The sequence below is a fragment of the Mycteria americana genome, chromosome 3 (genome assembly GCF_035582795.1).
Source record: "Mycteria americana isolate JAX WOST 10 ecotype Jacksonville Zoo and Gardens chromosome 3, USCA_MyAme_1.0, whole genome shotgun sequence".
NCBI classification, from domain to species: domain Eukaryota; kingdom Metazoa; phylum Chordata; class Aves; order Ciconiiformes; family Ciconiidae; genus Mycteria; species Mycteria americana.
In genome coordinates, this window is record NC_134367.1 from 28978529 (window position 1) to 29002658 (window position 24130).

At 39.7% G+C, this 24130-nt stretch overlaps 1 protein-coding gene across 2 annotated transcripts in view; it reads left to right on the plus strand.

The window, feature by feature from the left end:
* PRIM2 (DNA primase subunit 2) overlaps positions 1 to 24130 on the plus strand; it is a 136742-nt gene that overhangs the window by 103146 nt on the left and 9466 nt on the right. For both annotated transcript variants that reach the window (XM_075498133.1, XM_075498134.1), the window contains exons 11-12: positions 9882 to 10008; positions 10892 to 10974. In XM_075498133.1, the coding sequence (XP_075354248.1) occupies positions 9882 to 10008; positions 10892 to 10974 (210 nt within the window). The remainder of the gene's footprint in view (positions 1 to 9881; positions 10009 to 10891; positions 10975 to 24130) is intronic.

Genomic DNA, 24130 nt, shown 5'->3' on the forward strand with positions numbered 1-24130 from the left:
AAAGAGAAGGTCTCTGGATCTGATGACAAGGTGACAGGCACTGCCACTGAAGCAGGGAACGAACCTGTGCCGATGTCAGTCACCCCTATACAAAGGAAGAAATCTTGGAAGCGAAAGTCAGCTCGTTTAGAAAGCGAGGATGAAAAAGTAGGGCCTTCATGAGGAGAGGAGGAAGAAGAGGAAGAACTCGTAAATGAGACGGAAACTATCTGATCCCTATCCCTGATTGAGCTGCAAGATATTCAAAAAGATTTCAGCCATTGTCTAGGCGAGCACGCTGTCACCTGGCTGCTCCAATGCTGGGATAACGGGGCCAGTAGCCTTGAATTAGAGGGTAAGGAAGCCAAGCAGCTGGGATCCCTTTCTAGGGAAGGGGGCATTGACAAAGCGATTGGAAAATGGGCATAAGCTCTCAGCCTCTGGAGCTGACTACTGTCAGGTATGAAGGAAAAGTATCCCATCAAGGAAGATGTTATTTATTGCCCAGGCAAATGGACCACCATGGAGAGAGGTATCCAGTACCTGAGGGAATTAGTCATGCTGGAGGTGATTTATAGTGACCTGAACAACAAGCAGTTATCCAAAGATCCAGATGAAGTCAAGCGCACATGACCCATGTGGCGGAAGTTGGTACGGAGCGCACCACCGTCGTGGTGCAACTCATTGGCAATACTGACCTGGAAAGATGAAGAGGGACCAATGGTGGATGAAGCAGCTTGCCAGCTCAGTGAATATGAAGAAAGCATCTCTTCCTCCCTCGTCTCAGCTGTGGACAAACTGTCCTGGGAGGTCCAGGGATTCAAAGAGGATATGCCCTACTCCCTACCTGTACGGACCAGCATCTCAGCTGTTAGGAGTCAGCATTCTTCTGCTCAAGAGAGAGGATATAGAGGGTACACACCACAGGGCACCCTATGGTTTTACCTGCATGACCACAGAGAGGACATGAGGAAGTGGGACGGAAAACCTACCTCGACCCTAGAGGCATGGATACGTGAGTTGCAAGGAAAAACAATCACACAAGGCGGTTCTTCCAGGAAAATTGCTGCTCCAGTTTCCAGTGGGCAGTTCCCCAGACAGAGTGAAAGAGCTGATCTTACTCTGACTCCTGACTTTTATTTACTCAGGAGCTGACTCCTGACTCTTATTTACAAGAAGCGGGTAACGAATACTATGACCAGGACTAGAGGGGCCCTGCCTCCAGCCAGGTGGAGGAGAGGGACAACCGATTTTCCTGGACTGTGTGGATTTGATGGCCTGGCACATCAGACCCACAGGACTATAAGGCTCCAGTAGACACCGGTGCACAGTGTACCCTAATGCCATCAAGCTATGTAGGGGCAGAACCCATCTGTATTTCTGGAGTGACAGGGGGATCCCGACAGCTAACTGTATTGGAAGCCAAAGTGAGCCTAACCGGGAATGAGTGGCAAAAGCATCCCATTGTGACTGGCCCAGAGGCTCCGTGTGTCCTTGGCATCGCCTACCTCAGGAGAGGGTGTTTCAAGGACCCAAAAGGGTACCGGTGGGCTTTTGGTATAGCTGCCTTGGAGACAGGAAATTAAACAGCTGTCTACCTTGCCCAGTCTTTCAGAGGATCCTTCTGTTGTGGGGTTGCTGAAGGTCGAAGAACAACAGGTGCCAATTGCTACCACAACAGTGCACCGATGGGAATATTGCACCAACTGAGACTCCCTGATTCGTCGACTGGAGAGCCAAGGATTGATCAGTCAGACTCGGTCACCCTTTAACAGTCCCATATGGCCAGTGCAAAAGTCTGTAATGGAGAGTGGAGACTAACAGTAGACTATCATGGCCTGAATGATGTCACATCACTGCTGCCATGCCGGACATGATGCTAGAACTTCAATATGAACTGGAGTCAAGGGCATCCAAGTGGTATGCTACAAGTGATATCGCTAATGCGTTTTTCTCAATCCCTTTGGCAGCAGAGTGCAGGCCACAGTTTGCTTTCACTTGGAGGGGCGTTCAGTACACCTGGAATCGACTGCCCCAGGGGTGGAAACACAGCCCCACCATTTGCCATGGACTGATCCAGACTGCACTGGAACAGGCTGAAGCTCCAGAACATCTGCAATATATTGATGACATTATCATGTGGGGCAACACAGCAGAAGAAGTTTTTGAGAAAGGGAAGAAAATAGTCCAAATCCTGCTGAAGGTCAGTTTTGCCATAAAACAAAGTAAGGTCAAGGGACCTGCACAGGAGATAGAGTTTTTTGGAATAAAATGGCAAGATGGATGTCGTCAGATCCCAATGGATGTGATTAATAAAATAACAGCCATGTCTCCACCAATGAGCAAAAAAGAAACACAAGCTTTCCTAGGCGTTGTGGGTTTTTGGAGAATGCATATTCCAAATTACAGTCTGATTGTAAGCCCTCTCTATCAAGTGACCCGGAAAAAGAACGATTTCAAATGGAGCCCTGAGCAACGACAAGCCTTTGAACAAATTAAACGGGAGATGGTTCATGCAGTAGCCCTTGGGCCAGTCCGGGCATGGCAAGATGTAAAAAATGTGCTCTACACTTTTTTGTGCTCTACACTCCCTGCCTGGAGCCTCTGGCAGAAAGCACCAGGGGAGACTCGAGGTCGACCCCTGGGGTTTTTGGAGTCGGGGATACAGAGGATCCGAGGCCCGCTATACTCCAACTGAAAAAGAGATATTGGCAGCATATGAAGGGGTTTGAGCTGCTTCGGAAGTGGTTGGTACCAAAGCACAGCTCCTCCTGGCACCCCGACTGCTGGTGCTGGGCTGGATGTTCAAAGGGAGGGTCCCCCCTACACATCATGCAACTGATGCTACGTGGAGTAAGTGGGTCGCACTGATCACACAATGGGCTTGGATAGGAAACTCCAGTCACCCAGGGATCTTGAAAGTGATCATGGACTGGCCAGAAGGCAAAGATTTCAGAATATCTCCAGAGGAGGAGGTGATGCGTGCTGAGGAGGCCCCACTATATAATAAACTATCAGAAGATGAGAAGCAATATGCCCTGTTCACTGATGGGTCCTGTCATCTTGTGGGAAAGCATCAGAGATGGAAAGCTGCTGTATGGAGTCCTATATGACAAGTCACAGAAACTGCTGAAGGAGAAGGTGAATTGAGCCAATTTGCAGAAGTAAAGGCCAACCACTGGGCTTTAGACATTGCTGAATGAGAAAAGCGGCCAGTGCTCTATCTCTATACTGACTCATGGACGGTGGCAAATGCCCTGTGGGAGTGGTTACAGCAACGGAAGCAGAGCAACTGGCAGTGCAGAGGCAAACCCATCTGGGCTGCAGCATTGTGGCAAGATATTGCTGCCCAGGTAGAGAACCTGTTTGTAAAAGTACGTCACGTAGATGCTCACGTACCCAAGAGTCCAGCCACTGAGGAACACCAAAACAACCAACAGGTGGATCAGGCTGCTAAGATTGAAGTGGCCCAGGTGGATCTGGACTGGCAACATAAGGGTGAATTATTTATAGCTTGGTGGGCCCATGACACCTCAGGCCGTCAAAGAAGAGATGCAACATTGTCGTGGTTTAGCCCCAGCCGGGAACTAAGCACCATGCAGCCGCTCACTCACTCCCCCCCGGTGGGATGGGGGAGAGAATTGGAAGAGCAAAAGTGAGAAAACGCGAGGGTTGAGATAAAGACAGTTTAATAGGTAAAGCAAAAGCCATGCACGCAAGCAAAGCAAAACAAGGAATTCATTCACTGCTTCCCACGGGCAGGCAGGTGTTCAACCATCTCCAGGAAAGCAGGGCTCCATCACGCATAATGGTTACTTGGGAAGACAAACACCATCACTCCAAATGTCCCCCCTTCCTTCTTCTTCCCCAGCTTTATATACTGAGCATGACGTCATGTGGTATGGAATAGCCCTTTGGTCAGTTTGGATCAACTATCCTGGCTGTGTCCCCTCCTAGCTTCTTGTGCACCTGGCAGAGCATGGGAAGCTGAAAAGTCCTTGACTAGTGCAGCAACAACTAAACCATCTCTGTATTATCAACACTGTCTTCAGCACAAATCCAAAACATAGCCCCATACCAGCCACTATAAAGAAAATTAACTCTGTCTCAGCTGAAACCAGGACAAACATATAGATGGGCTCGTGATCGAGGGGTGGACTTGATCACAAACACTACTGCATAGGTTATTGATGAATGTGAAACATGCGCTGCAATCAAACAAAGCCAAGCAGTTAAAGCCTCTGTGTTATGGAGGGCGATGGTTGAAATATAATGAAGGGGAGGCCTGGCAGATCGATTACATCACACTCCCACAAACCTGCCAAGGCAAGCACCATGTGCTTATAATGGTGGAAGCAACTACCAGATGGCTGGAAACATATCCTGTGCCCCATGCCACCACCTGGAACACTATCCTGGGCCTTGGAAAGCAAGTCCTATGGTGACACGGCACCCCAGAGAGAACTGAGTCAGACAACAGGACTCATTTCTGAAGCAAACTCATAGACACCTGGGCCAAAGAGCATGGCACTGAGTGGGTCTATCACATCCTCTATCATGCACCAGCCTCTGGGAAAATCGAACGATACAATGGACTGTGAAAGACTACACTGCGAGCAATGGGTGGTGGGACATTCAAACATTGGGATAGACATTTAGCAAAGGCCACCTGGTTAGTCAACACTAGGGGATCTGCCAATCGAGCTGGCCCTGCACAATCAAAAATTTTATGTCCTGTGGAGGGGGATCAAGTCCCTCTAGTGCACATAAAAAATATGCTGGGGAAGACAGTCTGGGTTATTCCTGCCTCGGGTAAAGGCAAACCCATTTGTGGGATTGCTTTTGCTCAAGGATCTGGGTGTATTTGGTGGGTGATGTGGCGGGATGGAGAAGTCCGATGTGTACCTCAAGGGCATTTGATTTTGGGTGAGAACAGCCAATGAACTGAATGGTATGATGCTAATTGCTATATAATAGTCTGTGTCATAACTTCTATGGTTGCTATATGCCATATCAATGGTATTACAGTACGAATCACCCAGATTAATGAAGAATGAACTTTGACAGAACCGGACAAGGGCAGCGGTGATGGAACCAGAACTGGCTTCAGCATGCAACAATCCAACACCACACACCATCTCTCCTGCCCTGAAGGACTGTTATGACAGATGGAGCCCAAAGTCATGGATTAAATGAACTCAATGGACATTTTAGAGGGATGGCCCATAGACTAAGGGAATGGTATCTGTGTGTATATATCAAAAGACAGGGAAAGTGGTGGTGATTAATTGGAATATATTGGAAAGTGTAGAACCTGGGCATGACATAGACGGTATAGAATAAGGGGTGGATGCTGTCCTGGTTTTGGCTGGGAAAGAGTTAATTTTCTTCCTAGTAGCTGGTATAGTGCTGTGTTTTGAATTTAGGATGAGAATAATGTTGATAACACACTGATGCTTTAGTTGTTGCTAACTAATGCTTACACTAGTCAAGGACTTTTCATCTTCCCATGCTCTGCCAGGTGCACAAGAAGCTGGGAGGGGGCACAGCCAAGATAGTTGACCCCAACTGACCAAAGGGCTATTCCATACCATGTGACATCATACTCAGTGTATAAATTGGGGGAGTTCAGTGGGGGACAGCGATTGCTGCTCGGGAACTGGCTGGGTGTCGGTGGGTTGGTGGTGAGCTGTTGCATCACTTGTTTTTCTTGGGTTTTGTTCCTCTTTCTCTCCTTCTCTCTCTGCCTCGTTGTTTTCCTTTTCATTACAAATTATTATTATTTTATTGGGTTTTTTTTTCAATTACTAAACTGCTCTTATCTCAACCCAGGATTTTTCTTACTTTTGCCCTTCCAGTTCTCTCCCTCATCTCACCGGGGGGGTGGGGTGGGTGAGCAAGCGGCTGTGTGGTGCTTAGTTGCTGACTGGGGCTAAACCATGACATACCCACTTGTCATCAGCAGTGTAGTTCAGAACAGGCATCACATGCATCCTACAGCCATGCCTGGAGGAAAGAGAAGTCCTCAAAAAACTTTGTATCTTCTGGGATCAAGTTAAAGCTCAGCTGACTTGCAATTTTTAAAAAGAAAAATTCACACTGCTGCTAATCCCAGTATTTGCACATTCTAACATCAAAGTGAGAAAATTTGATAAATATGTTGTTAAAGGGTTGTCTTTGCCTCAGCTTCTTGGCTTCAGTGTGAACCAGTTCATTGCTTAAATGAGACATATTTCTTGATCCCTTTCTCCTCACCAAAGCCATGGCCCATCCACCCAGCACATAAATTACAAATACCTTGCAGAGTTTGGAAAGCTCAGAGAGCTAAATAGGGGCAAAATAACTGAGCTGGTTAAGATGTGGGCCATACAGTTAAAAAGTTGCAGAGAATCCCTGCTCTCAAATATTACCAGCAGTAGGTGATCTAGTACATGTAGATACTAAATAGTATAATGCTGTTGCTTTAACATTGCTGTTTTATTGTAACTTTGGAATTAAGTTTCCATTGATATTTAGCACAGACTGTGGTAGGATGTATATGCATACCCAGTTTTTCTATGATAATAGAATCATTTTTTGCCTTTGTATTCTTTTCATCTCAATGGAAACTGTCACACAGAGTATAAGGGAAATGTACACACTCCTGCAGCATCATTATTGTTCAGCAAGTTCATATCAGGCTTCAGTAAAACCCTCAAAAGATCTTATAGGGCCATCACCAAAAAAGTGATTTTTCAAATTGCTTAATTCAAGTTTTGACCTTTTGCAGGTTTTTGCCATAATGACCTTATGGTACATTGCAGTTAGAGTATACTGTAATAGTAGTTTTACAGGTTTTTAAACTTTTTTTCTGAAATAGTTTAAAACCAAGCAATTTATAAGCAGTTAGAATAACCCTGCAAACACCTACATGTGTGATGTGTGCTGCACATAATTTGTTTATTTTGTTCAACGAACTGTGAAAATCCTACCACTTCAATTTGGGGCGTTAGAATACGTAGGAAGGGACAGTTCTCTACCTCTGCTTCTTGTTTCTGCATATTTCAAACATGTCTAATTATACCTCGGCGCTTTTGCTGGCAAAAGGGATTGCTACTGAGGGGGATTTTTCTTTGTGCACATCGTAGAGTAATGGTATTAGGAAAGAGCGAGTCTGATCATTGAGTTCATCCCCCAATGTACAGAGAGGGCTGTTCCACACGATGTGTTTTCTGAAATGAAATGCCACAATTCATGGTTTCCTCCCACTGAGGGTGACCACAGAGCCTGTTGGATATTGGCCTTGTTAAAGTCCTTTTCCTTAATCAATAAGAAAAGCTGAATCACAAGGATAAGAGATCTCTAGTGAAGTATGTAACTGCACGTGTGCTAACTTGCACCACATACCTGTTACTCTTCTCTGTCATCTGCCACTGCGAAAACTCTTGAGATCCAAAGAAGGTTACAAGAAAGCAATGAGAAAATATCCAACCTGTCCCAAGGCTGTGTTGTGTTATTATGTAGCTGTTGTTTCTATTTACTGCAAGAGCTGCTTCTCAGCATAAAATAATGAGTTAGGTAGTAAAAGTAATTTCTGTGGGCATTAAGGCAAGTGATGTGAAAAGTACAGCTCAGGATTTTAGTATACAGAACTGTTAAAGAGGGGTGTTAATTTTCTGGCAAACTAAGCAATACATCCTGAAGCATTCAAGATTTTCTTTTCCCTTATAAAAAACTAATTTAATCTAATTTAACTGCTTGCACAAATATCCTTTGCTAAGCAAATGAAATATGCTTTCACTCATCTTTTGCAAAGGAGGAGGAAATGTTCCAGAGCTTCTGGATGGAAGAATAGGTGACTATAGGATCACAGACTCCATCTTCGGTTTAACAGGTTCACTCAGAGGTTGAGAATTAAAATACGCACATCTTTGTATTTGATGTTTGCTCTTTTTCAGGAGTAAATATACCATTTGCAGCTCCCACAGGAGCAGCAGCAGGACTCAGCCAGCAGCTGCTGCTTGCCCTGCTAAGGGGAGGGTACCTGTTCCTCCGGCCCTTCCCGAGTACGTGCACATACCTATAGCAGATCCTCATATAGTCTTACTCTTCTTTCTAATGAAGAATTGGTAAGCCCAACTCTGTTGTTAGCAAAAATAGCGTTCATTTACTATTCAACCAACCAGTTCTTTTCTCTCCTGGGCAAAAGGGTTGACTAGACAGGAGTAGTCCTACGTGCTGGATCCTGCCCGTGGCTATGCTGGAAAACACAGTGCTACGTGTTTTCTCTCTCTCTTCCTGCCCCCCCCCCCCAATCTTTTAAAATAGACTAAAGTCACTTCGTCAAATGCACAGTAAGGATTAATTAGTCAGTGTTTGTTTAGAGTTTTGGATGTCTTAAGCCTTATTTGGAAGGAGTGCTGAATATTACTACTCTTGATACATTGACTTGCATCTTGATTATGACCAGCATCTCGATAGAGAAGTTTCTTTTTTACCCTTCCAGAGTCAGGTGCAATTTAGGATTTTATCCTCAACAGTTGTGTATATTTGTAAACATATTTATTATGTATTTGCATATTACGTTATAGGTTTTCAATTATTTCTATTTTTCAAAAACATTCAGGTGTTTTATATGAAGAAAAATATACTTATTTTTCTATTTTATTTTAGACATGTTTTAGCAGGTCAAGGTAGTTCATAGGTATATGAATATTCTGAATTACTATTGGGAAGTCCACAGGCCAAACAGGGAACTACTTTTATGTGTAGAGATGAGAGCATCCTTGAAGTAGTAGAGTTAGCAGTTGTATGCTTGAATGATTTTTCTCAGTATATTACATTGTCTTATATTAGATATCAGAGTAAAAATTATTTTCAAGTGGTTTTTGAGAAGAAAACATAAATTCTTATGGGAGTTGTTTATATTTAATTCAGACACAGAACTTTACATAAGGTTAATGCTGAAATTTTGAATTAAGCAAGAGCACAACTGTTCTTTTATGTATGGTCATAGCTTTTTTGAGGAGAAGAGAGCCTGAGGATGTGTAATTCTAAATATGATGCTTCATTACTTTATCCTATTTGGTCTTTTTAGAACTAGAAGTGTGGTATTTGAACAAATGTTCCTTGATGTCTTGTAGTAGCTAATGCAACTTAACAGAATCCGTATGTTAAATTATCTGATTCTACTGCAGATTTTGTCACCTATTGCCATATATAAAATAATGTGAACTCATGTCATTGAATGTTCTCCACAGGACTTACCTAAAATGATATATTGATAGCGCTGTACTTAGCTGCCAAGATAAATGTTTGTTTACATCTATATTACTTTAGAAGATTTCATTTTATTGGAGGAGTTGGTAGTCTATTGGTAGACAAAAGAGATTTGCTAAAATCTTTCTCTTTTGTACAAGCGAAGTGTACTCCATTTTAGAATCTAATGAATTGAACTTCAGTGCTGAAACAAAGTATAAGTGAAGCATTTTACTCTGGGAGAACAAGAATGTGAACCTGAGTAAAGAAATATGTATTTCTGGTTTTTGCCCTGATAAAGCAATCAATTTATGTACCTTTATGCCAGATTTTAAATTACTATGTTTTCTCCATTTACTAACATTTTGGAGTTCAAAATTTTGATCTTTAAATCATCTTATCTTAAAGTGATTATCACATCAGCTGAAAAGACATTAAATCAATGCAGTTACACACTTCTCTTGGTATGTGTCTAAAACACTTATATGTGCATATACAAGTCCATGTAATATAAAAATCAAAGCTAGCAGCAAGCAACTGGATTTTTATTTTTCTCAGTTTGCATATGTTTGGAAGATTTATTTTGTTATCCAGTATTTCTATTTGCAGAGCAGATACAATCACTGACACAATATGTAAGAATTTATTCTTTTGTTTTCATGTAGTTTGACAAAGGATACGCTTACAGCATTCGCCACAACTATGGGAAAGAAGGAAAGAGAACTGATTATACCCCATACAGCTGCATGAAGATTATCATGTCCAATCCACCAAGTCAAGGGGATTATCATGGTGAGTTCCTTAAAAAAAAAAAAAAAAAAAAAAAAAAGTTTAAAAACAGCAGAAACCCTTGGCTAGTGAAGTTACTGCCTGCTGTAGTCTCTTAAATTATGTATTTCATTTCAAGGCTACAGTGGTCTTGCACTATTCTCTTTAGATTGCACTTGATAGCTTGTGGTTTTATATACATTGTGTTATGCACTGTAAGGAGACTTTAAATGTACAGATGCTTTAAAAAGTGACCAATTAGAGGTGTTTTGAGATATAAATTCAATCGTACAGAAATTCTAAAGTTTGCTAGGGTACTTTAAAACCTCCTACCTCTGTGTGACTAAACATGGAAAACCTGCACCAGCTTCACCATTGTTATTCTAGTACAAAGTCGTTCATTCGGTTGTGTCTCAAAACTAATGCTGGGACAAAAAAACCCCACTCTTATTTAAGGTGGTGGAACTTTCTAAGGTATTTATAAAGTAATGTTTTTACAAAGGATTATACTTTAAAGACCATTTGCCTCTCATTACTTATCTTTTCCTGTTTTTTTTCCCAGCTACTAAATGTGCCAGTGCTATCATTGTTAATAAGGAACTAACTAAAACTCTTTTCCTGTCAGTGAATGAGAATTGTGGCCTGTTTATGTTGGGATATTTTATGTAACTCTTGAGCCTGTGGTGCCCTGATAACCATGCAGTGGAGTAATTATTTTAAAAAGAGAAAAAAAGAAAAAAAAAAAAAAGAAAAAGAAAAAGAAGCAATTGTACACATGGGCAATTAACTTTCTTATTAATAAGCTGTTACACAATTAGGAACAGCTTAGCTGGTCTCTTGAGTGTCTACTGCGCTAACTCCTGGGTAAACAGCCTTGTTTGTGAGCTTGCTTGTTTTTTACTGTCAGGGTGCCCATTCCGCCACAGTGATCCTGAGCTATTGAAGCAGAAGCTGCAGTCATACAAGATCCCTCCCAGTGGAATAACTCAGGTAAGGCATATTTGGTTTGGTGCTTTCATTAATAAGGCACTGCTTTTCAATTTTACTTTATTTGTGCAGGAATGCTATATGCAATTTGTCAGTATGTATTGTGAAATATCTCTTCTTATAAAAGGTTTAAACCAGAATCTTGGCTTTCTGGCTCCAGTGCTTCCACTGATGTGTTGATTATTGTCATCACCTTTTATTCTTTAATATTATGAATTGGTTTATTACTATAGTGGATACTATGCAGAATTTTGTTTTACTTCGTTTTACTGCACTGTGATAAAAAAGTTTAAATGAATCTGGAAATATTTTAGAGAATTTATTTTTATTCTTGCAGTGACTTGTGAAAGACTCTACTGTGTAGTCAGTAGACATAAGTAATTGTTTTCTGTAATAAACTTCTAAAAAACATAACATTCTTATTCATCCATTGCACTAACTTCCCCTAAACAACAAAAGGATGTGAAATGCCTAGTGAAATTAAGCAGAGATTTTTAGCAGCTTTTTAAAAGGTAACATTAAATTGAAAACCTGTCTTATATAGCAAGGACAATGCAGAAATACATGTATACTGTGACTCCCATTGCCTACTCTAGCAAGAGGTTAAGGCTATAAAAGCATGCCATCATCTTCAGTGGAGGAAGACATACGGGTTAGACTTAAGCTGAGACAGTTCAGCAAAAAGTTGTGTATATTAACTGCCTGAAACGTGCTTTAGGTCCATAGGAAAAACCTGCTTTAAGATGTCGTCTTTACTTCATGTGGAGTGTCACCATTGCTTGTCAGGCATCAACAGAGTGTTGAACTAGATAGAAAAGAATGTGAAAGTTCCACTTGAAGTAGTCTCCCTTGGAAGGAATAATTAAGATACAAATTAAAAGAGCATAGTTTTAAAGTGTTTATCATTCACTCATAGTCATTCTTGACAAATTGTTGAAATACCCAGACTTTTTCCTAGGAACATTTTTTTTCTTTTGGTTTTTTTTTTTTTCTTCTTTTCTCCTGGTTCATATAAATAAGGATTTGACTGTCTTCTATATATCTGACAGGCAGCAGAGATACTTTCCTTTGGCTTTTTTCCTTTTTATATGCATCAAAAAATGATGACTTCTCTGAGATTTTTATCCTGCTAATCATTGGAAAGATTGTTGAGGATTTACTGTTTTAGCTGCCTTGCTGTGTGTGGGTAGGATTTAGTAGAGGTTATTTCTTCAGTGAATTTGCACAGTGGGGCAGTATCTTTATATTTAATGTAGTTCCTTACTTGATGTGGATTGGGTTTTAGGGTTTTTGTGTGTGTGTGTTTTTGTTCTTTTTTCCCTTGTAAAGTAGGATTGGGGTTCACTAGGAGGCTTAAAAAAGTGACTAAGAAAAACTGTCTCCATCAGTGTCTGCTTTGCCTGGAAATGGACACTGTGCTGTCCACGAATTTTGTGGTGTCAGTAAGTGCAGTTGGGTACAGGCTCTGCAGTGGCCCCTCCTGGTGTTAAACCAAAACAAACCCAAACCAAAACAGCCTCCACCTGAAAACTAATAATAATAAAAAAATAATTTTAAAAAAAGTTGGTTCTGGCTGGGTTTTCAGAAATTGATCTTTTACAGCAGAGATACTCAGTAGGAGGAGGAGAAAGAAGAGGATTGGTTCACATCTGTCTCCAAGATCTCAAACATTTTATTGCTGCCACTCCTTCTTGCTACATTTGCGTGGTCCAGTAACATTTGCATGACTAATAACAGTTAGGATCCTTTAGTCCAGACCTGTCTTTTTAGAGTCTTCTCTGGTGCTGGTGATACATAGTTGCTGAGTATCAGAAATGTTGTTTTTTCCTTTAGCTCAGTGAATGGTTATTAGGGGTGGATGGCTTGTCACTCTTTCAAAGCCTCTGATATGGTTGCTTTTCCAGTATCTGGGCCTCAAGATTGACATTCACTCAAACTGTACCCTTTGAGTCTGTTAGACCTCCTGTTAACTCCCGATCAAATGAGAGGTTCCTTACAACCTGACAGATTCCTATTTTTAATGAATGATTCAGAGCTTGACCTTTCAGCTATGTATTTTAATAAATGGTATGTCTTTCCTGGGGCTCAGGGCTTCTTATACTTGCTCCTTGCTTTGTTCCAAAATTCTTTTGCTCTCTTCAAATGTAACTTCATTTAGTGTCTTCTCTTGGTCTATATGCTCTAGACAAGCAGGATGTCACAAAGAGAAAAAATCCCTTCAGTGTTGTCAAAACCAGATCCGTGTATGTACCTAAATGCTTTTTCAGTTCTCTCTGCCTGGTTTATGGTAGAGATAAATGTGTTGTTCTGGACTGAGGGGACACTCGAGTGGCCACGTGCACAGGACAGCAAACTCAAGAGGAGCAGGCATTTTACATCAGTTTTCCAGGACTCTGCAATGCAGGAGCTGTCTGCAATGAGTAGAAGTCTCACATTCACTTAATGAAAAACAGTGTACAAAGTAACTGAATCATCAACAAATATGTGTCATGGTGTCACAGGTGAGAGAGTAAATGACAGCCTGTAGTGGATCTGGATACAGGTTTGGTTTTGGTTTTTTTGTTTGTTTTTTTTTAAGAATCAAGGAGATTAGATCTATACCTCTGCTTGATCGTCTCACACAGTCCCTCACTTGCTCCCCACCCTGGTGGTGTGTTTACTGAGGTCTCGACTTTACCTCCCAGCAAGGGAATCACTGCCAGTCTGGGAGGACAGGGCAGAAAGTCATGTCAATACTTGCTTTGCAGCTGCTTGCAGTTAACAGTCTCAGGCATTACAGGCTGTGGTCCCAGGGCATTCCCTAGCATTCATCTTCATGCATCTCTGATCTCCAGAATCATCCTCAGCTTCCCAGGATCTTCACCTTCATCTTTCCAGGCTCGCAAGCCCCCATTTTAATTCATCTAAATATTCTGTCTGCAAAACCTGTGGTCAGGTTCCTGACTGGTAGTTCTGTGTCATGTCTCTTTGTTAATGGGAAGATCAGAACATGTCACTTTTGTTTAGTCCAAATGTTATCAAAATTTACAACCAGCCCATACCAGTTGCAGCTAGCTAGCAGGTTCATGCCTGACAGTTTGAAAATTCAGTTCTGGATATTTTACAAGCCTCTGTATGAAATCTGTGCAAAAGTAACTTGAACCAACTGTTGTTTGCTCAACTGTTTCCCAGCTTAATTCTTGATGGGTGACACTGAGGGAGTTAAAAGACTCCCTGCAGTCGTAACAGGTGACAGATCATGTGAACAGTAGACTTTTGCTTTCCAGGTTAGTAGTGATGCATGCTTCTTAGCAGCTAAGGAGTTGCTTTAAGGAATTCAAATGAAAGCTTAAGACTTGCAGTCCCTGTTGAGTGCAAATTATGGCATTCTGGAAATCACACTGAAAGGTAACATACCGCACATTCTGTTCTTGAATCAATTAATCCTTTCAGCCCTCCCTGCTTACAGCAGATATTATATAAATACCAAGTTCTGTATCAGCAAAATAAAATACTAGAGGATCTGGGAAAGTAATGTACTCAGCAGTGAAACCAAACCTATATATGAGTATATAGACTTACATATTTAATGTATTGCCAGCAGTGTGGGATGGTATCTTAGAAGTCACATTCTATGAATGTGGGGGTACTCCAAAATTGAGCTGTCCATCTTGGAATCTAACAAGAAGTGCTAGTATTTCTGTTCCTGGGATGGACAGGTTGTGGGACTGCTGTCAGCTTCCCTAATTGGGAAAGTTGTTCTGTGCTTTTCCTCTGATACTTCTCTTCAGCAAGAATGCTCCTGCTTGTCGTGGTTTAACCCCAGCCGGCAACTAAGCACCACACAGCTGCTCGCTCGCTCCCCCTCAGTGGGATGGGGAAGAGAATCAGAAGAGTAAAAGTGAGAAAACTCATCAGTTGAGATAAAGACAGTTTAATAGGGAAAGCAAAAGCGGCGCACACAAGCAAAGCACAACAAGGAATTCATTCACTGCTTCCCACTGGCAGGCAGGTGTTCAGCCATCTCCAGGAAAGCAGGGCTCCGTCACACGTAACAGTTACTTGGGAAGTTTGTCTTTAAAAAATAGAGTATTCCTACTCATTTCTTAAGAGGGTGTCTTTGATTAACATCAGAAAACATTCTGCTGGGCATAACTTGTGGCCTGGGGTACCACTTTTTTACTTGGTGTATGTCAAGGTTACTATCCTCCTCATAGGTGTTTTTTACCTATAATTTATAGTAATTTGCTGGACTTGAGAAGATACGACTTTCTGAACTGACTTAGCCAACAACTGGCTACAAAGAAATCCTTCACCTTCAGACATAAATGTCTGGTTTTATTGTTTTTTTCCAAAGGTTTAGCTATGGCATTTCCTCTGTGAGAACCCAGTCTCCCAGCAGCATCTCAGCTTAGCTGTTCATTATTTTTTTCAACTAACGAGCACTTGCTTCCTTTTTTGCCTTTCTAGGAATATGACCTTCAGCTAACAGTAGTTGCAACAGAACAGTAGAATCTTTTTTTTTTTTTTTAATTCACCAATTTTATCCATTTTGAGATAATATTGATCCTTAAAATGAACTGTAGGTTTTTGCTTATAGTGGTGTCTAAATTTTAGGAGATTAATCTTTGTTTTATTTAGTAATGTATTTTTCACCTAAACTAAATGTTTTCAGGGCTACAAATTACTTACATGCTATAAGCATAAGGCATGCTTGTTTTTAAGAATGTGCCAATATCTATACCCAGGAGACCTCGTGGGTGGATGGTTTCTGCCCTAAAATTTTTCCTATGTTTATCTGACAATGTGCGAATCTGTTACGTAGCCATTGGCATGGAAACAAATGAGATTTTTAAAAGACATCTTCATGCTAGGTCTCAAGGAGCATATCTGTGCTCAAGGTCATGAGATCTTCAGAGCTTCAGTTCTGTTCACGTGCTCACCAAGTGTTTTGTTCTTGTTGAAACTTCTGTACAGTCCTGTAGTTTTTGTTGAAGTAGATACTCCAGGGCACTCTTCTGGGCGAATGGTATTTGTGAGAGGAGTGCATCACACTTCTTTCTTCAGATGAACAGTAATAAATGTTTCTCTCCTAAGCTAAGAAGTTCACTTTAAGGGGTTGAAAGGTCAACAATTTCTGTTCCATACCGAGATTAAATGCTCATTCTGAAACAGAGCTTGACTGGAAACTCACCAGGTCTTCCAGAAGCATCAGTCAGGATGTTGATGCTGTCCTGGTCAGAGGGGCTGGAGAAGCCATGGCAGCTTAGGCCATGCACAAAGGATTTTACATTGGTGGCTACTTTGTACCCAAAATGAAACAGAGCTGGTGTCTTAACCTTAATTTGGGCAAGTGTGAATACAGATATTCAAGTCTGAGTTTGATGGAGACTTAGCACATGTCTTTATTAGCAGTGCCTGGAGGCTTGCGTTTCTTGTTTGGGGGACTCTCATTTTTCACAGTTGTCTGTTGAACCCTTATTATCTCCAGTTCATATGCAGTGATCTGAATCAGAACTGTTACTGTTTGAGGGTGTTTCCATTTGTTCACAACATTTTTTAATATTCATCAAGGTCCTTCTGACAAACTAATCTTGAGGATCTTGAGGATTTTTTTTTTTTTTTTGCGGATGAGAGTCCTGGGGGTTGTAATAGGACAATGCTCTTTTGATGTTTTATGTTTCTCTTCAATGATCTTTGTGCTGTCTATCAGCACAAAAAACATGGCTTATTCCTGAATGTATTGTATTCATCAAGGGAATATAGATTCCTGAGTGGTAGTGGTTTATCTTCCATGAAGCTAGTTCACAGTGGTTTAGACTATCAGAAGATTTGGATTTGTACTTCATCAGCAACCACATAAGTCATTCTTTTTCCTAGTTCTCCCATAACTTTCACGGGTTATCTCAGGAGGTCCTTGAATCATGAAATCCAGGCCGCTGTCTGAGTTGATTTCAAGTTGATTGGCATTTGCTTCAGGTGGGTTTGGTTGTTTCAGGGAAAAATTGCAAGCAGCAACCCATTGGTTTGGATGCGTTTCCCTTGCTGTGTTTGGTGTTTATGCTGTCTGTTTCTATGGATTCTTCCAAATCACCTGTGCTCCACCTTGATTTCAGTTCTGGTTGCAGGGCTTTCCCTGTCTGTCCATTCAGAACCTGAGGCCTTTGCCTCTTCCTGCAATTTATTCTTAGGACTTTGATCAAGTGCTTCAGTTGTCCTTGAGAATCTCTGTTTTCCAGTGTAGATGGTAGTTGGTTCTCTGTGGTAGACTGCATTCTTCTCTGGTCAAGGGCTTGGGTTTTTTTCAACAGCAAAAGTGTATACTTCAATCTGACACTGTCAGAATACATCTATTAATGCTATTTTCAATCTTTTTCAGTGTTTTTATCTTGCTTATTTTGGGGTATTTCTTGGATTTGAAGAATGTGGAGCTTTTCTTTAGCTTCTCAAGTACTGGCCTTCTGTGCTCAAAATTTTTAATTTGTCAGACCTGTCCATTTTTATGTGAATGATGCATAGTTTTCCAAACGTTTATTTTGGATTTAGCTACATAGTCATGAATTGGTTCCCCACTGGGATTTTAATCTGTTGTTTTAGAGTACTCGCATATCTTCCCTTCAAGCCCATGAACAAGCCCCTTGTTTATGAAGCTTGTTCCTTATGGCTATTACATGAGCCAGAATATGGGCTACTGCCCAGCCCATATGGTTGCGGTTTTACCCAAGAAGTTTGGTTTTCCAGTGCTGTTCTCAGTCTTCTGTTTCTAGGGCTGTCCTTCATACTCCTGAGATATGGAGTACGCCTTTTCCTTTTAGGTTTGTAAGACCAGGAATTTCCTGAGTTTGTTTTCATACAGATAAAGCATTTGGCTGGTCTGTGGTGGAAACAATCTGCATCCTCACAGGGCTTTTCCAAAGGGCTCTCTGCGCATGGGCTAGGTGTGAAAAAGGAAAGCTGGACCTTGGGATGATGGTGCAGAGCAAATACTGCCAGAACTCACATGACTTCAGTAATCAGTCTGAGCGTTGGACTGCTTTCATTGCAGTCATTTTGTAGTAGTCAGTAGTGAAAAAAGTGATCAAAACATTTGAATATGTGAATCTGCTTGCTATGAAGTATCTAGATCCAGCCTGCTATCCCAGGCCAGATTTTCTGAGGCTGTATCTTGTCTGAGATTGTGTCTGCTGAAGTCATCTTGCCGAGGTAATATAGCAGACGACTTCCAGGTCTTGCCTAGTTATTTTACAGCCTGAAGCAGAAAGAATTAATCCTGATATTTATTCCAAGAACTGAATTATTTAACTTGTATTTGTTTCACATTTTCCTTAGGTTAGGCTATTTCTTTATTTGTGATAGTAGCTTTTTTTGTTTGTAGAAGTAATACAGTTAGCTTAGCATCTAATGTGTGAGTGCATGATTGTATAGCATTTGAATTTATAGTATATTTTGGATCACATTTCATTTCTGTCTTTAGTATACAGCTAATCAGGTAAAATCTTTATGAAAACAGGTTTGACAATAGCTAATCAATTTGAAAAATATGAAGATTAAAGCATATGTTAAGATAAATACATCTGCTGTGGTGCTGTACTAAATGCACTGTAATGTGTTGCCTACATATAGAATCATAGAAAAATAGATATGATAGCCTTTGAATTAGAGCTATTTCAAAATATCTGTTATTTGTTTCTGAAAGTTTTCTTGGAGAAATTATCTTTTTCCCAATTCACTTCTATCTCAATAATAAAAGGTAGTAAAAATTTCTGGTTCTACAATTGGGAGAAATAGAGGGTCTAGACTCATCCTGTTCGCTTTTGCTCCAGTTACTGCTTTTTCTTTAGGGAAAAATGCTTATGTAAATGAACAGTAGATAATTTCAGAAGAAAGAATGTTCTTTCTAGTACAATTGTTCTCTTAATTTTAAAAACTGCTTATTTCCATAATTGGATTAAATTAAAGGTTTTGATTGAGTCATTGAACTTTGGCCAATGTTCTCTAACAAATTTAGTGTTTGGGGGATTGGAGAGTCTTCACAGAGATGGAAATAAGTAAGCCAATCTGTGCCTGGGCCTCTGATGGCTATGTATTTCCATGAATGGAAAAAAAAAACCCCAAACCAAAACACCAAGCAAAAACCTCCCAAACCAGCACACCACCCCCCCCCCCCCCCGCCCCCAACCCACCACCGTGGGAAAAAAAAAAAACAACCCAACCTACACTCTCCCTTCTGATGATCTAATATTAGAAAAGTTTTAGATCATTGCTGGCTGTAAAAATATTTTCCCTTGAGCTAAAGAATTTTGCCTTAACATCAGTCATCTTCATGGTAGTGCTTTTGTAAGTTCTGATTAAATAAGAGCAAGTACTGTTTAAGTAAGAGATCTTCTATTAAGTGATTAAGTAAGAGATCTTTTATTAAGTCAGTATTTATTGTGGAAATATATAAAACAGAAAAAAAAATACAAGAACAATTGATATTAATGATATAGACAAACCTTATGTGATACTCATTTTATTATTACAGTGAAATTTGGTACATCAAAGTTCCTTAAAATCTCTTTCATCAATTCCAGTTTTAAGTCTTGTCTGTTTTGACTTGTGGCTATAATAAATATTTAATTGATGAAGATATCATATGGCACTTCATATTTATTAATTTACCTCTTTTCATCAAATTCACATTTTTTTCTTAGAACACAGATTTTGTGAGCTTTTACTGGGGAAAGAATCCCACCACAAATTAACTAGTTAAAACTCAAATCATAAAACAGGGTACCCATACACATTTGCTGCCAAGAATTTTTTAGAAGCATTAGACCTTGAATCCAGAAATTGTACATCATTCAGATTTCTCAACTGGTGGCTGAGACCCCTTGTTCACTGTCCAAAATCTCTCAGATTGTTTTTGTCTTTACTACATCAAAACCTGTAAATGCTTTAAAATGATTAAATTTTTCAAAATGGACAATGTAAAAGTCTCAAAAGTAAGATTATTCAAGGAAACTTCATAGTGAAGATAAATCTTTGTGGCACTCTGGTGTAGATTTGTGTGCTGAAAGTTTCCATGTGTTTTCTATAGGTGGGGAACATTTATCTATAGGGGACTGCATTCAGCCTTTCCATTATTTTGAGAATAATAGTTGTGTATTAGGAGTATATCTTCCCCATTTTATCTGAGATTATACTTTCTCTAGACCCTATATTTTGACACTACACTTCTATGGTTTCTCAGATAAAATGTGTGCCTTGCTTAATTGTCTTGTATTTGGTTTATTTTTCAAGCATGAACATGCTTATTGATTTCACTAGGACTACTTTTGCATATAAGCTGAATGAATACAATTACAAATTTAACCAGCCAATACTAAGCCTTCTTTTCTGATATTGAAATTCCCACCTGTTCTTATCAATCTAATACAATGTCTCTTGATCAACCCCAGTGACTTTTTTAGTGCGTGTTTATTTGGTGCTGTGGTGTTGTTAGTATTACTGACACCATTAATGGGTAGAATACTGTAGAGTATTTACATGATGTGGCTTAACATCTTAAGATGGCATGACATCTTAACATGACATGGCTTAAAACTAATTATTTTAAAAGTTTGAGTTACAGTATTTCAGACTACTAAATTTTCCCAGTCTTCAGTTTATTGCTGATAAGTGGAAACAAGTATTAGAAATAAGAAGTTATATCTGGCTATTGTCAGGTGAGATTATAATGTTAAAAAGGCTGTATGTGATTAAAAAAGAGTGGACTGTTCAAAAATCCGATTTAAGTACTGGTAAGAAAAACAGTGTAAGTGTTGACTAGTGACTGGTGAATGGGCTTGTCACAGTAAAACAAAAAAACAGCATAGGAAAAGAAAACTTAAGAGAATGCAAGACATGCAGAAACACGGTGAGAAGCACAGCTAACCTGTTTGGTAATAAAAAACTATAAGAATACATAAGACTTTTAGAGCATGTGCACAGATTTTATTATACATAGAACGCAGTTGAAAGTACACAAGGTAGATGGTTGAACTAGAAAATACATTTCTTAAAGTTTGGATTTGATATTCTAACCACCAAGAGGATGTAATAAAAATGTACAGGCAGGTGCTAGTGAGACTGCTTTGAATCACGGTATGGTTGATGTTGGAAGGTGCCTCTTGTCTAACCCCCCTGCTCAAGAAGTGTCATCTAGAGCCGGGTGCCCAGGACCATGTCCAGACAGGTTTTGACTGTCTCCGAGGATGCAGACCTCACAACTTCTCTGGGCAACCTGTGCCAGTGCTCAGTCAAATGTGCCTTTTAGAACAAATAATATGAAAAGTAGAGTTAAAATGCATATTTTTTTACAGTTGTTAAAGAGATGAATGGCATTCATTTCAGTGTGTCCAATTTAGAAGTACTTAAATTCATTAGTCAAATCTTAGACTTTAGTTCCATGAGCAGTTAATTAGCCTAAATGGGCCCTGCTGGTGTGGAAGGCAGTTCTACTCTGTTTGTCCCTGCCTGTTGAGTTTACATTCCTTTCCTCATGCTGGCCTTATGACTACATGGCAAAATAGATTAAAGAAATTATCCAACTATAAGCTTACCTGGGGAGGGTGAGGAGGAATGAGGTTCATTTTCAGATGGCAGGAATGGGTGGACAGAATTAGGGGCTGTGTCTTCACACTTCAGCAGCTTCAATTTATGGTGTATTAAACTACTCATGAAATTTTTATTTAGAAGAGAAAGAAGGAAAAAAGAAGCACACAAAAAAAGTCAAAGGGATAAACACATAGCTCAGGATGAGAAAACAGGAAAACAAAGAACAAACATATGAAATAAAAATGTTTCAGCTCATTGTTCTTGAAACTGTTATATTGCAAACTTAAAATGTACATGAAGCAAATACTTCATTTTATTTTATTTTGTAACTTTTCTTTTTTATATTTTTAAGTATTTCAGATGCTTGCTTTCATACTTGATAACAGTCCAGGCTTTGACTCAGCATTGCAATAGAGGAATGTGGGTTATCTATCATATCTAAAACCAGGCATGGCTGTCTTTTAAAATAAGTGGCTGTAAACTCATGCAGGATTTGTCAGTTAAATGAAAATGTGTCACTGAAAAATAGCAAAAAAATTTCTAATTATAAAATGTACATTTTTATAACATTATTTAAAACTATGTGAAGTCAGAGAAATGGAATACTCAGGTGCATTAACTCTTCTTGCATTTGATGTTCACACCATTGACTTTCAGCAGATGACTGTATAAAACTTTGAAAAATAGCCACAACCAAAGCAGACAAAACCAACTAGCATTAGAGCTGTTTCCTTTTAAAATTATTAACTTAGTTTAAATTAACATCTGTCTTCATTTAATAAGCTGCCCAGGGGTTGCTGCAGTAAATATGGGCACATATTGACATATTCTTTTCATTCAGACATTCACTTACTCTTTTGTTAAGTATTTAATGAGTTCCTTACTGACATACATAAAGTCAGAACTTCAGGCTAGAAAACCTACATTAAAAATGGAGGAAAAAATACAGGTATTTTTAAGAGGCGGTAATAAAATACCTTCTTCTGGATCATGACTGCCTCTTTCTTTTATACCTTTATAAAGCATGCTAGAATACAATTAGGTTTTGTTGTTTGAGAGTTGTGATGCAAATTGCAGGGGAGAAATTGATCTGTTATGGGGCCCTAAGTATTACCATGTGCAATGCTGAACACTCTGTGATCAGGTACTCTTCACTACAAAAGACAAGTCAAAGAATATAAAAGGAACAGGAGCTCTGGCAAAGCTGTAACAATTATTTTCTAGCCTGTAAGTGAGTCCCTGAAGGAAAACAAAGCTTAAATCTGAGAAAATTGTACTATACATGTATACATGATAAACATGAAACAGTCAAAAACAGTTTAAAATATAAAGGAAATATCCAAAAGCAACAAAAAGGACAGATGCCTGTGCTGACCAGGAAGCAAAGAGCATTGGGGACTCCTGGTGCAGGACTTAATGCTGAGGTGGTCACAAACTGACTTGAAACAGAAGAAAACTGGGATGTATTCAGATACACTCCAGCAGTTGCACCCAATCATACCTTCAGTCACCTTTGAAATAAAAAGAAAGTTAGAAATGAGTCATACTTAACTGAATCTATAGTAGAAAGATTTTAATTTAAAAAATATAAGTTAATTCTGCAATTTTCAAATAAAACAAACTAACTTTGAGTAAGTGAAAATAACAATGGATAATTACAGAGCCCAAACTATCTTGCTATGCAATGTCTTAGCTTTGAATGCTGAGGATCTATGAAGCAGGTGGCTGCATACAGCTGCCAAACATCATCTTAACCTCATTAGCAGTCAGTAAAGCAACATCAGAAAAGCAACTTGCAGATGGCAACGAAAGAAATGGCACATAAGAACTAACAAAAAGAGTACCTGAGTATGTACCTTTACTTGCAAATAAAGCAATTTAGTGTAAATATCTTAATATATGTAGAGGCAAAAGATTGCTGCTGTGAATTAAGGTAGTTTTGAGTGGAGGTCTATTTCTGGGTACACTAGTGAAAAACAGCTGCAAGCTGGCTTTCATTATGTGCACAAATGTAGTAGGAAAGATAATATTTATGATGAATTATAATCCTGTTTTGTTTAAATAGAGAATTGTTAGTTTCTCTCACACAGAGGACTTCTTTCTAGCTGGACTCCATTCTATTGCAATTTTAAAACTTTTTTTGTCTCTTCTCTTAGCAACTTGTTCCCTATTAAAGCCAGTTAATCTACTAAACCTGCTCTTCTTTGGATGTGTTTAATGTGGCCCTTATTCCTCAACCTCATCATATATGCAGAAGGTGAATCTGGTCCCCCATGATGTGGCCAGTTCAAAGTTACATATGTGCTAGTTTGGCTGCCTCCTGGCTGCCTCTTCAGAATGGGTAGGAGCTGAGTTATAAATGTTTTTCCCTGAATGAGCCACAAACGTTCATCCAGCTTTTCTACCCAACCACAACTTGTAATCAACGTGTAGGAATTGTATAGCTTTGTCATCTCTACCTGTCAGATTTGGCTGAAATTGGCTGGCCAGTCAAAGCTGGGGAGGTGATGTGGTGGAGAGGGTAAAGGAGCAGGAGTAAGAGATAACTACCAGTGCAATCATGCACATTAATAAATTTAACAAACTGGATGAAAGTCTCTGG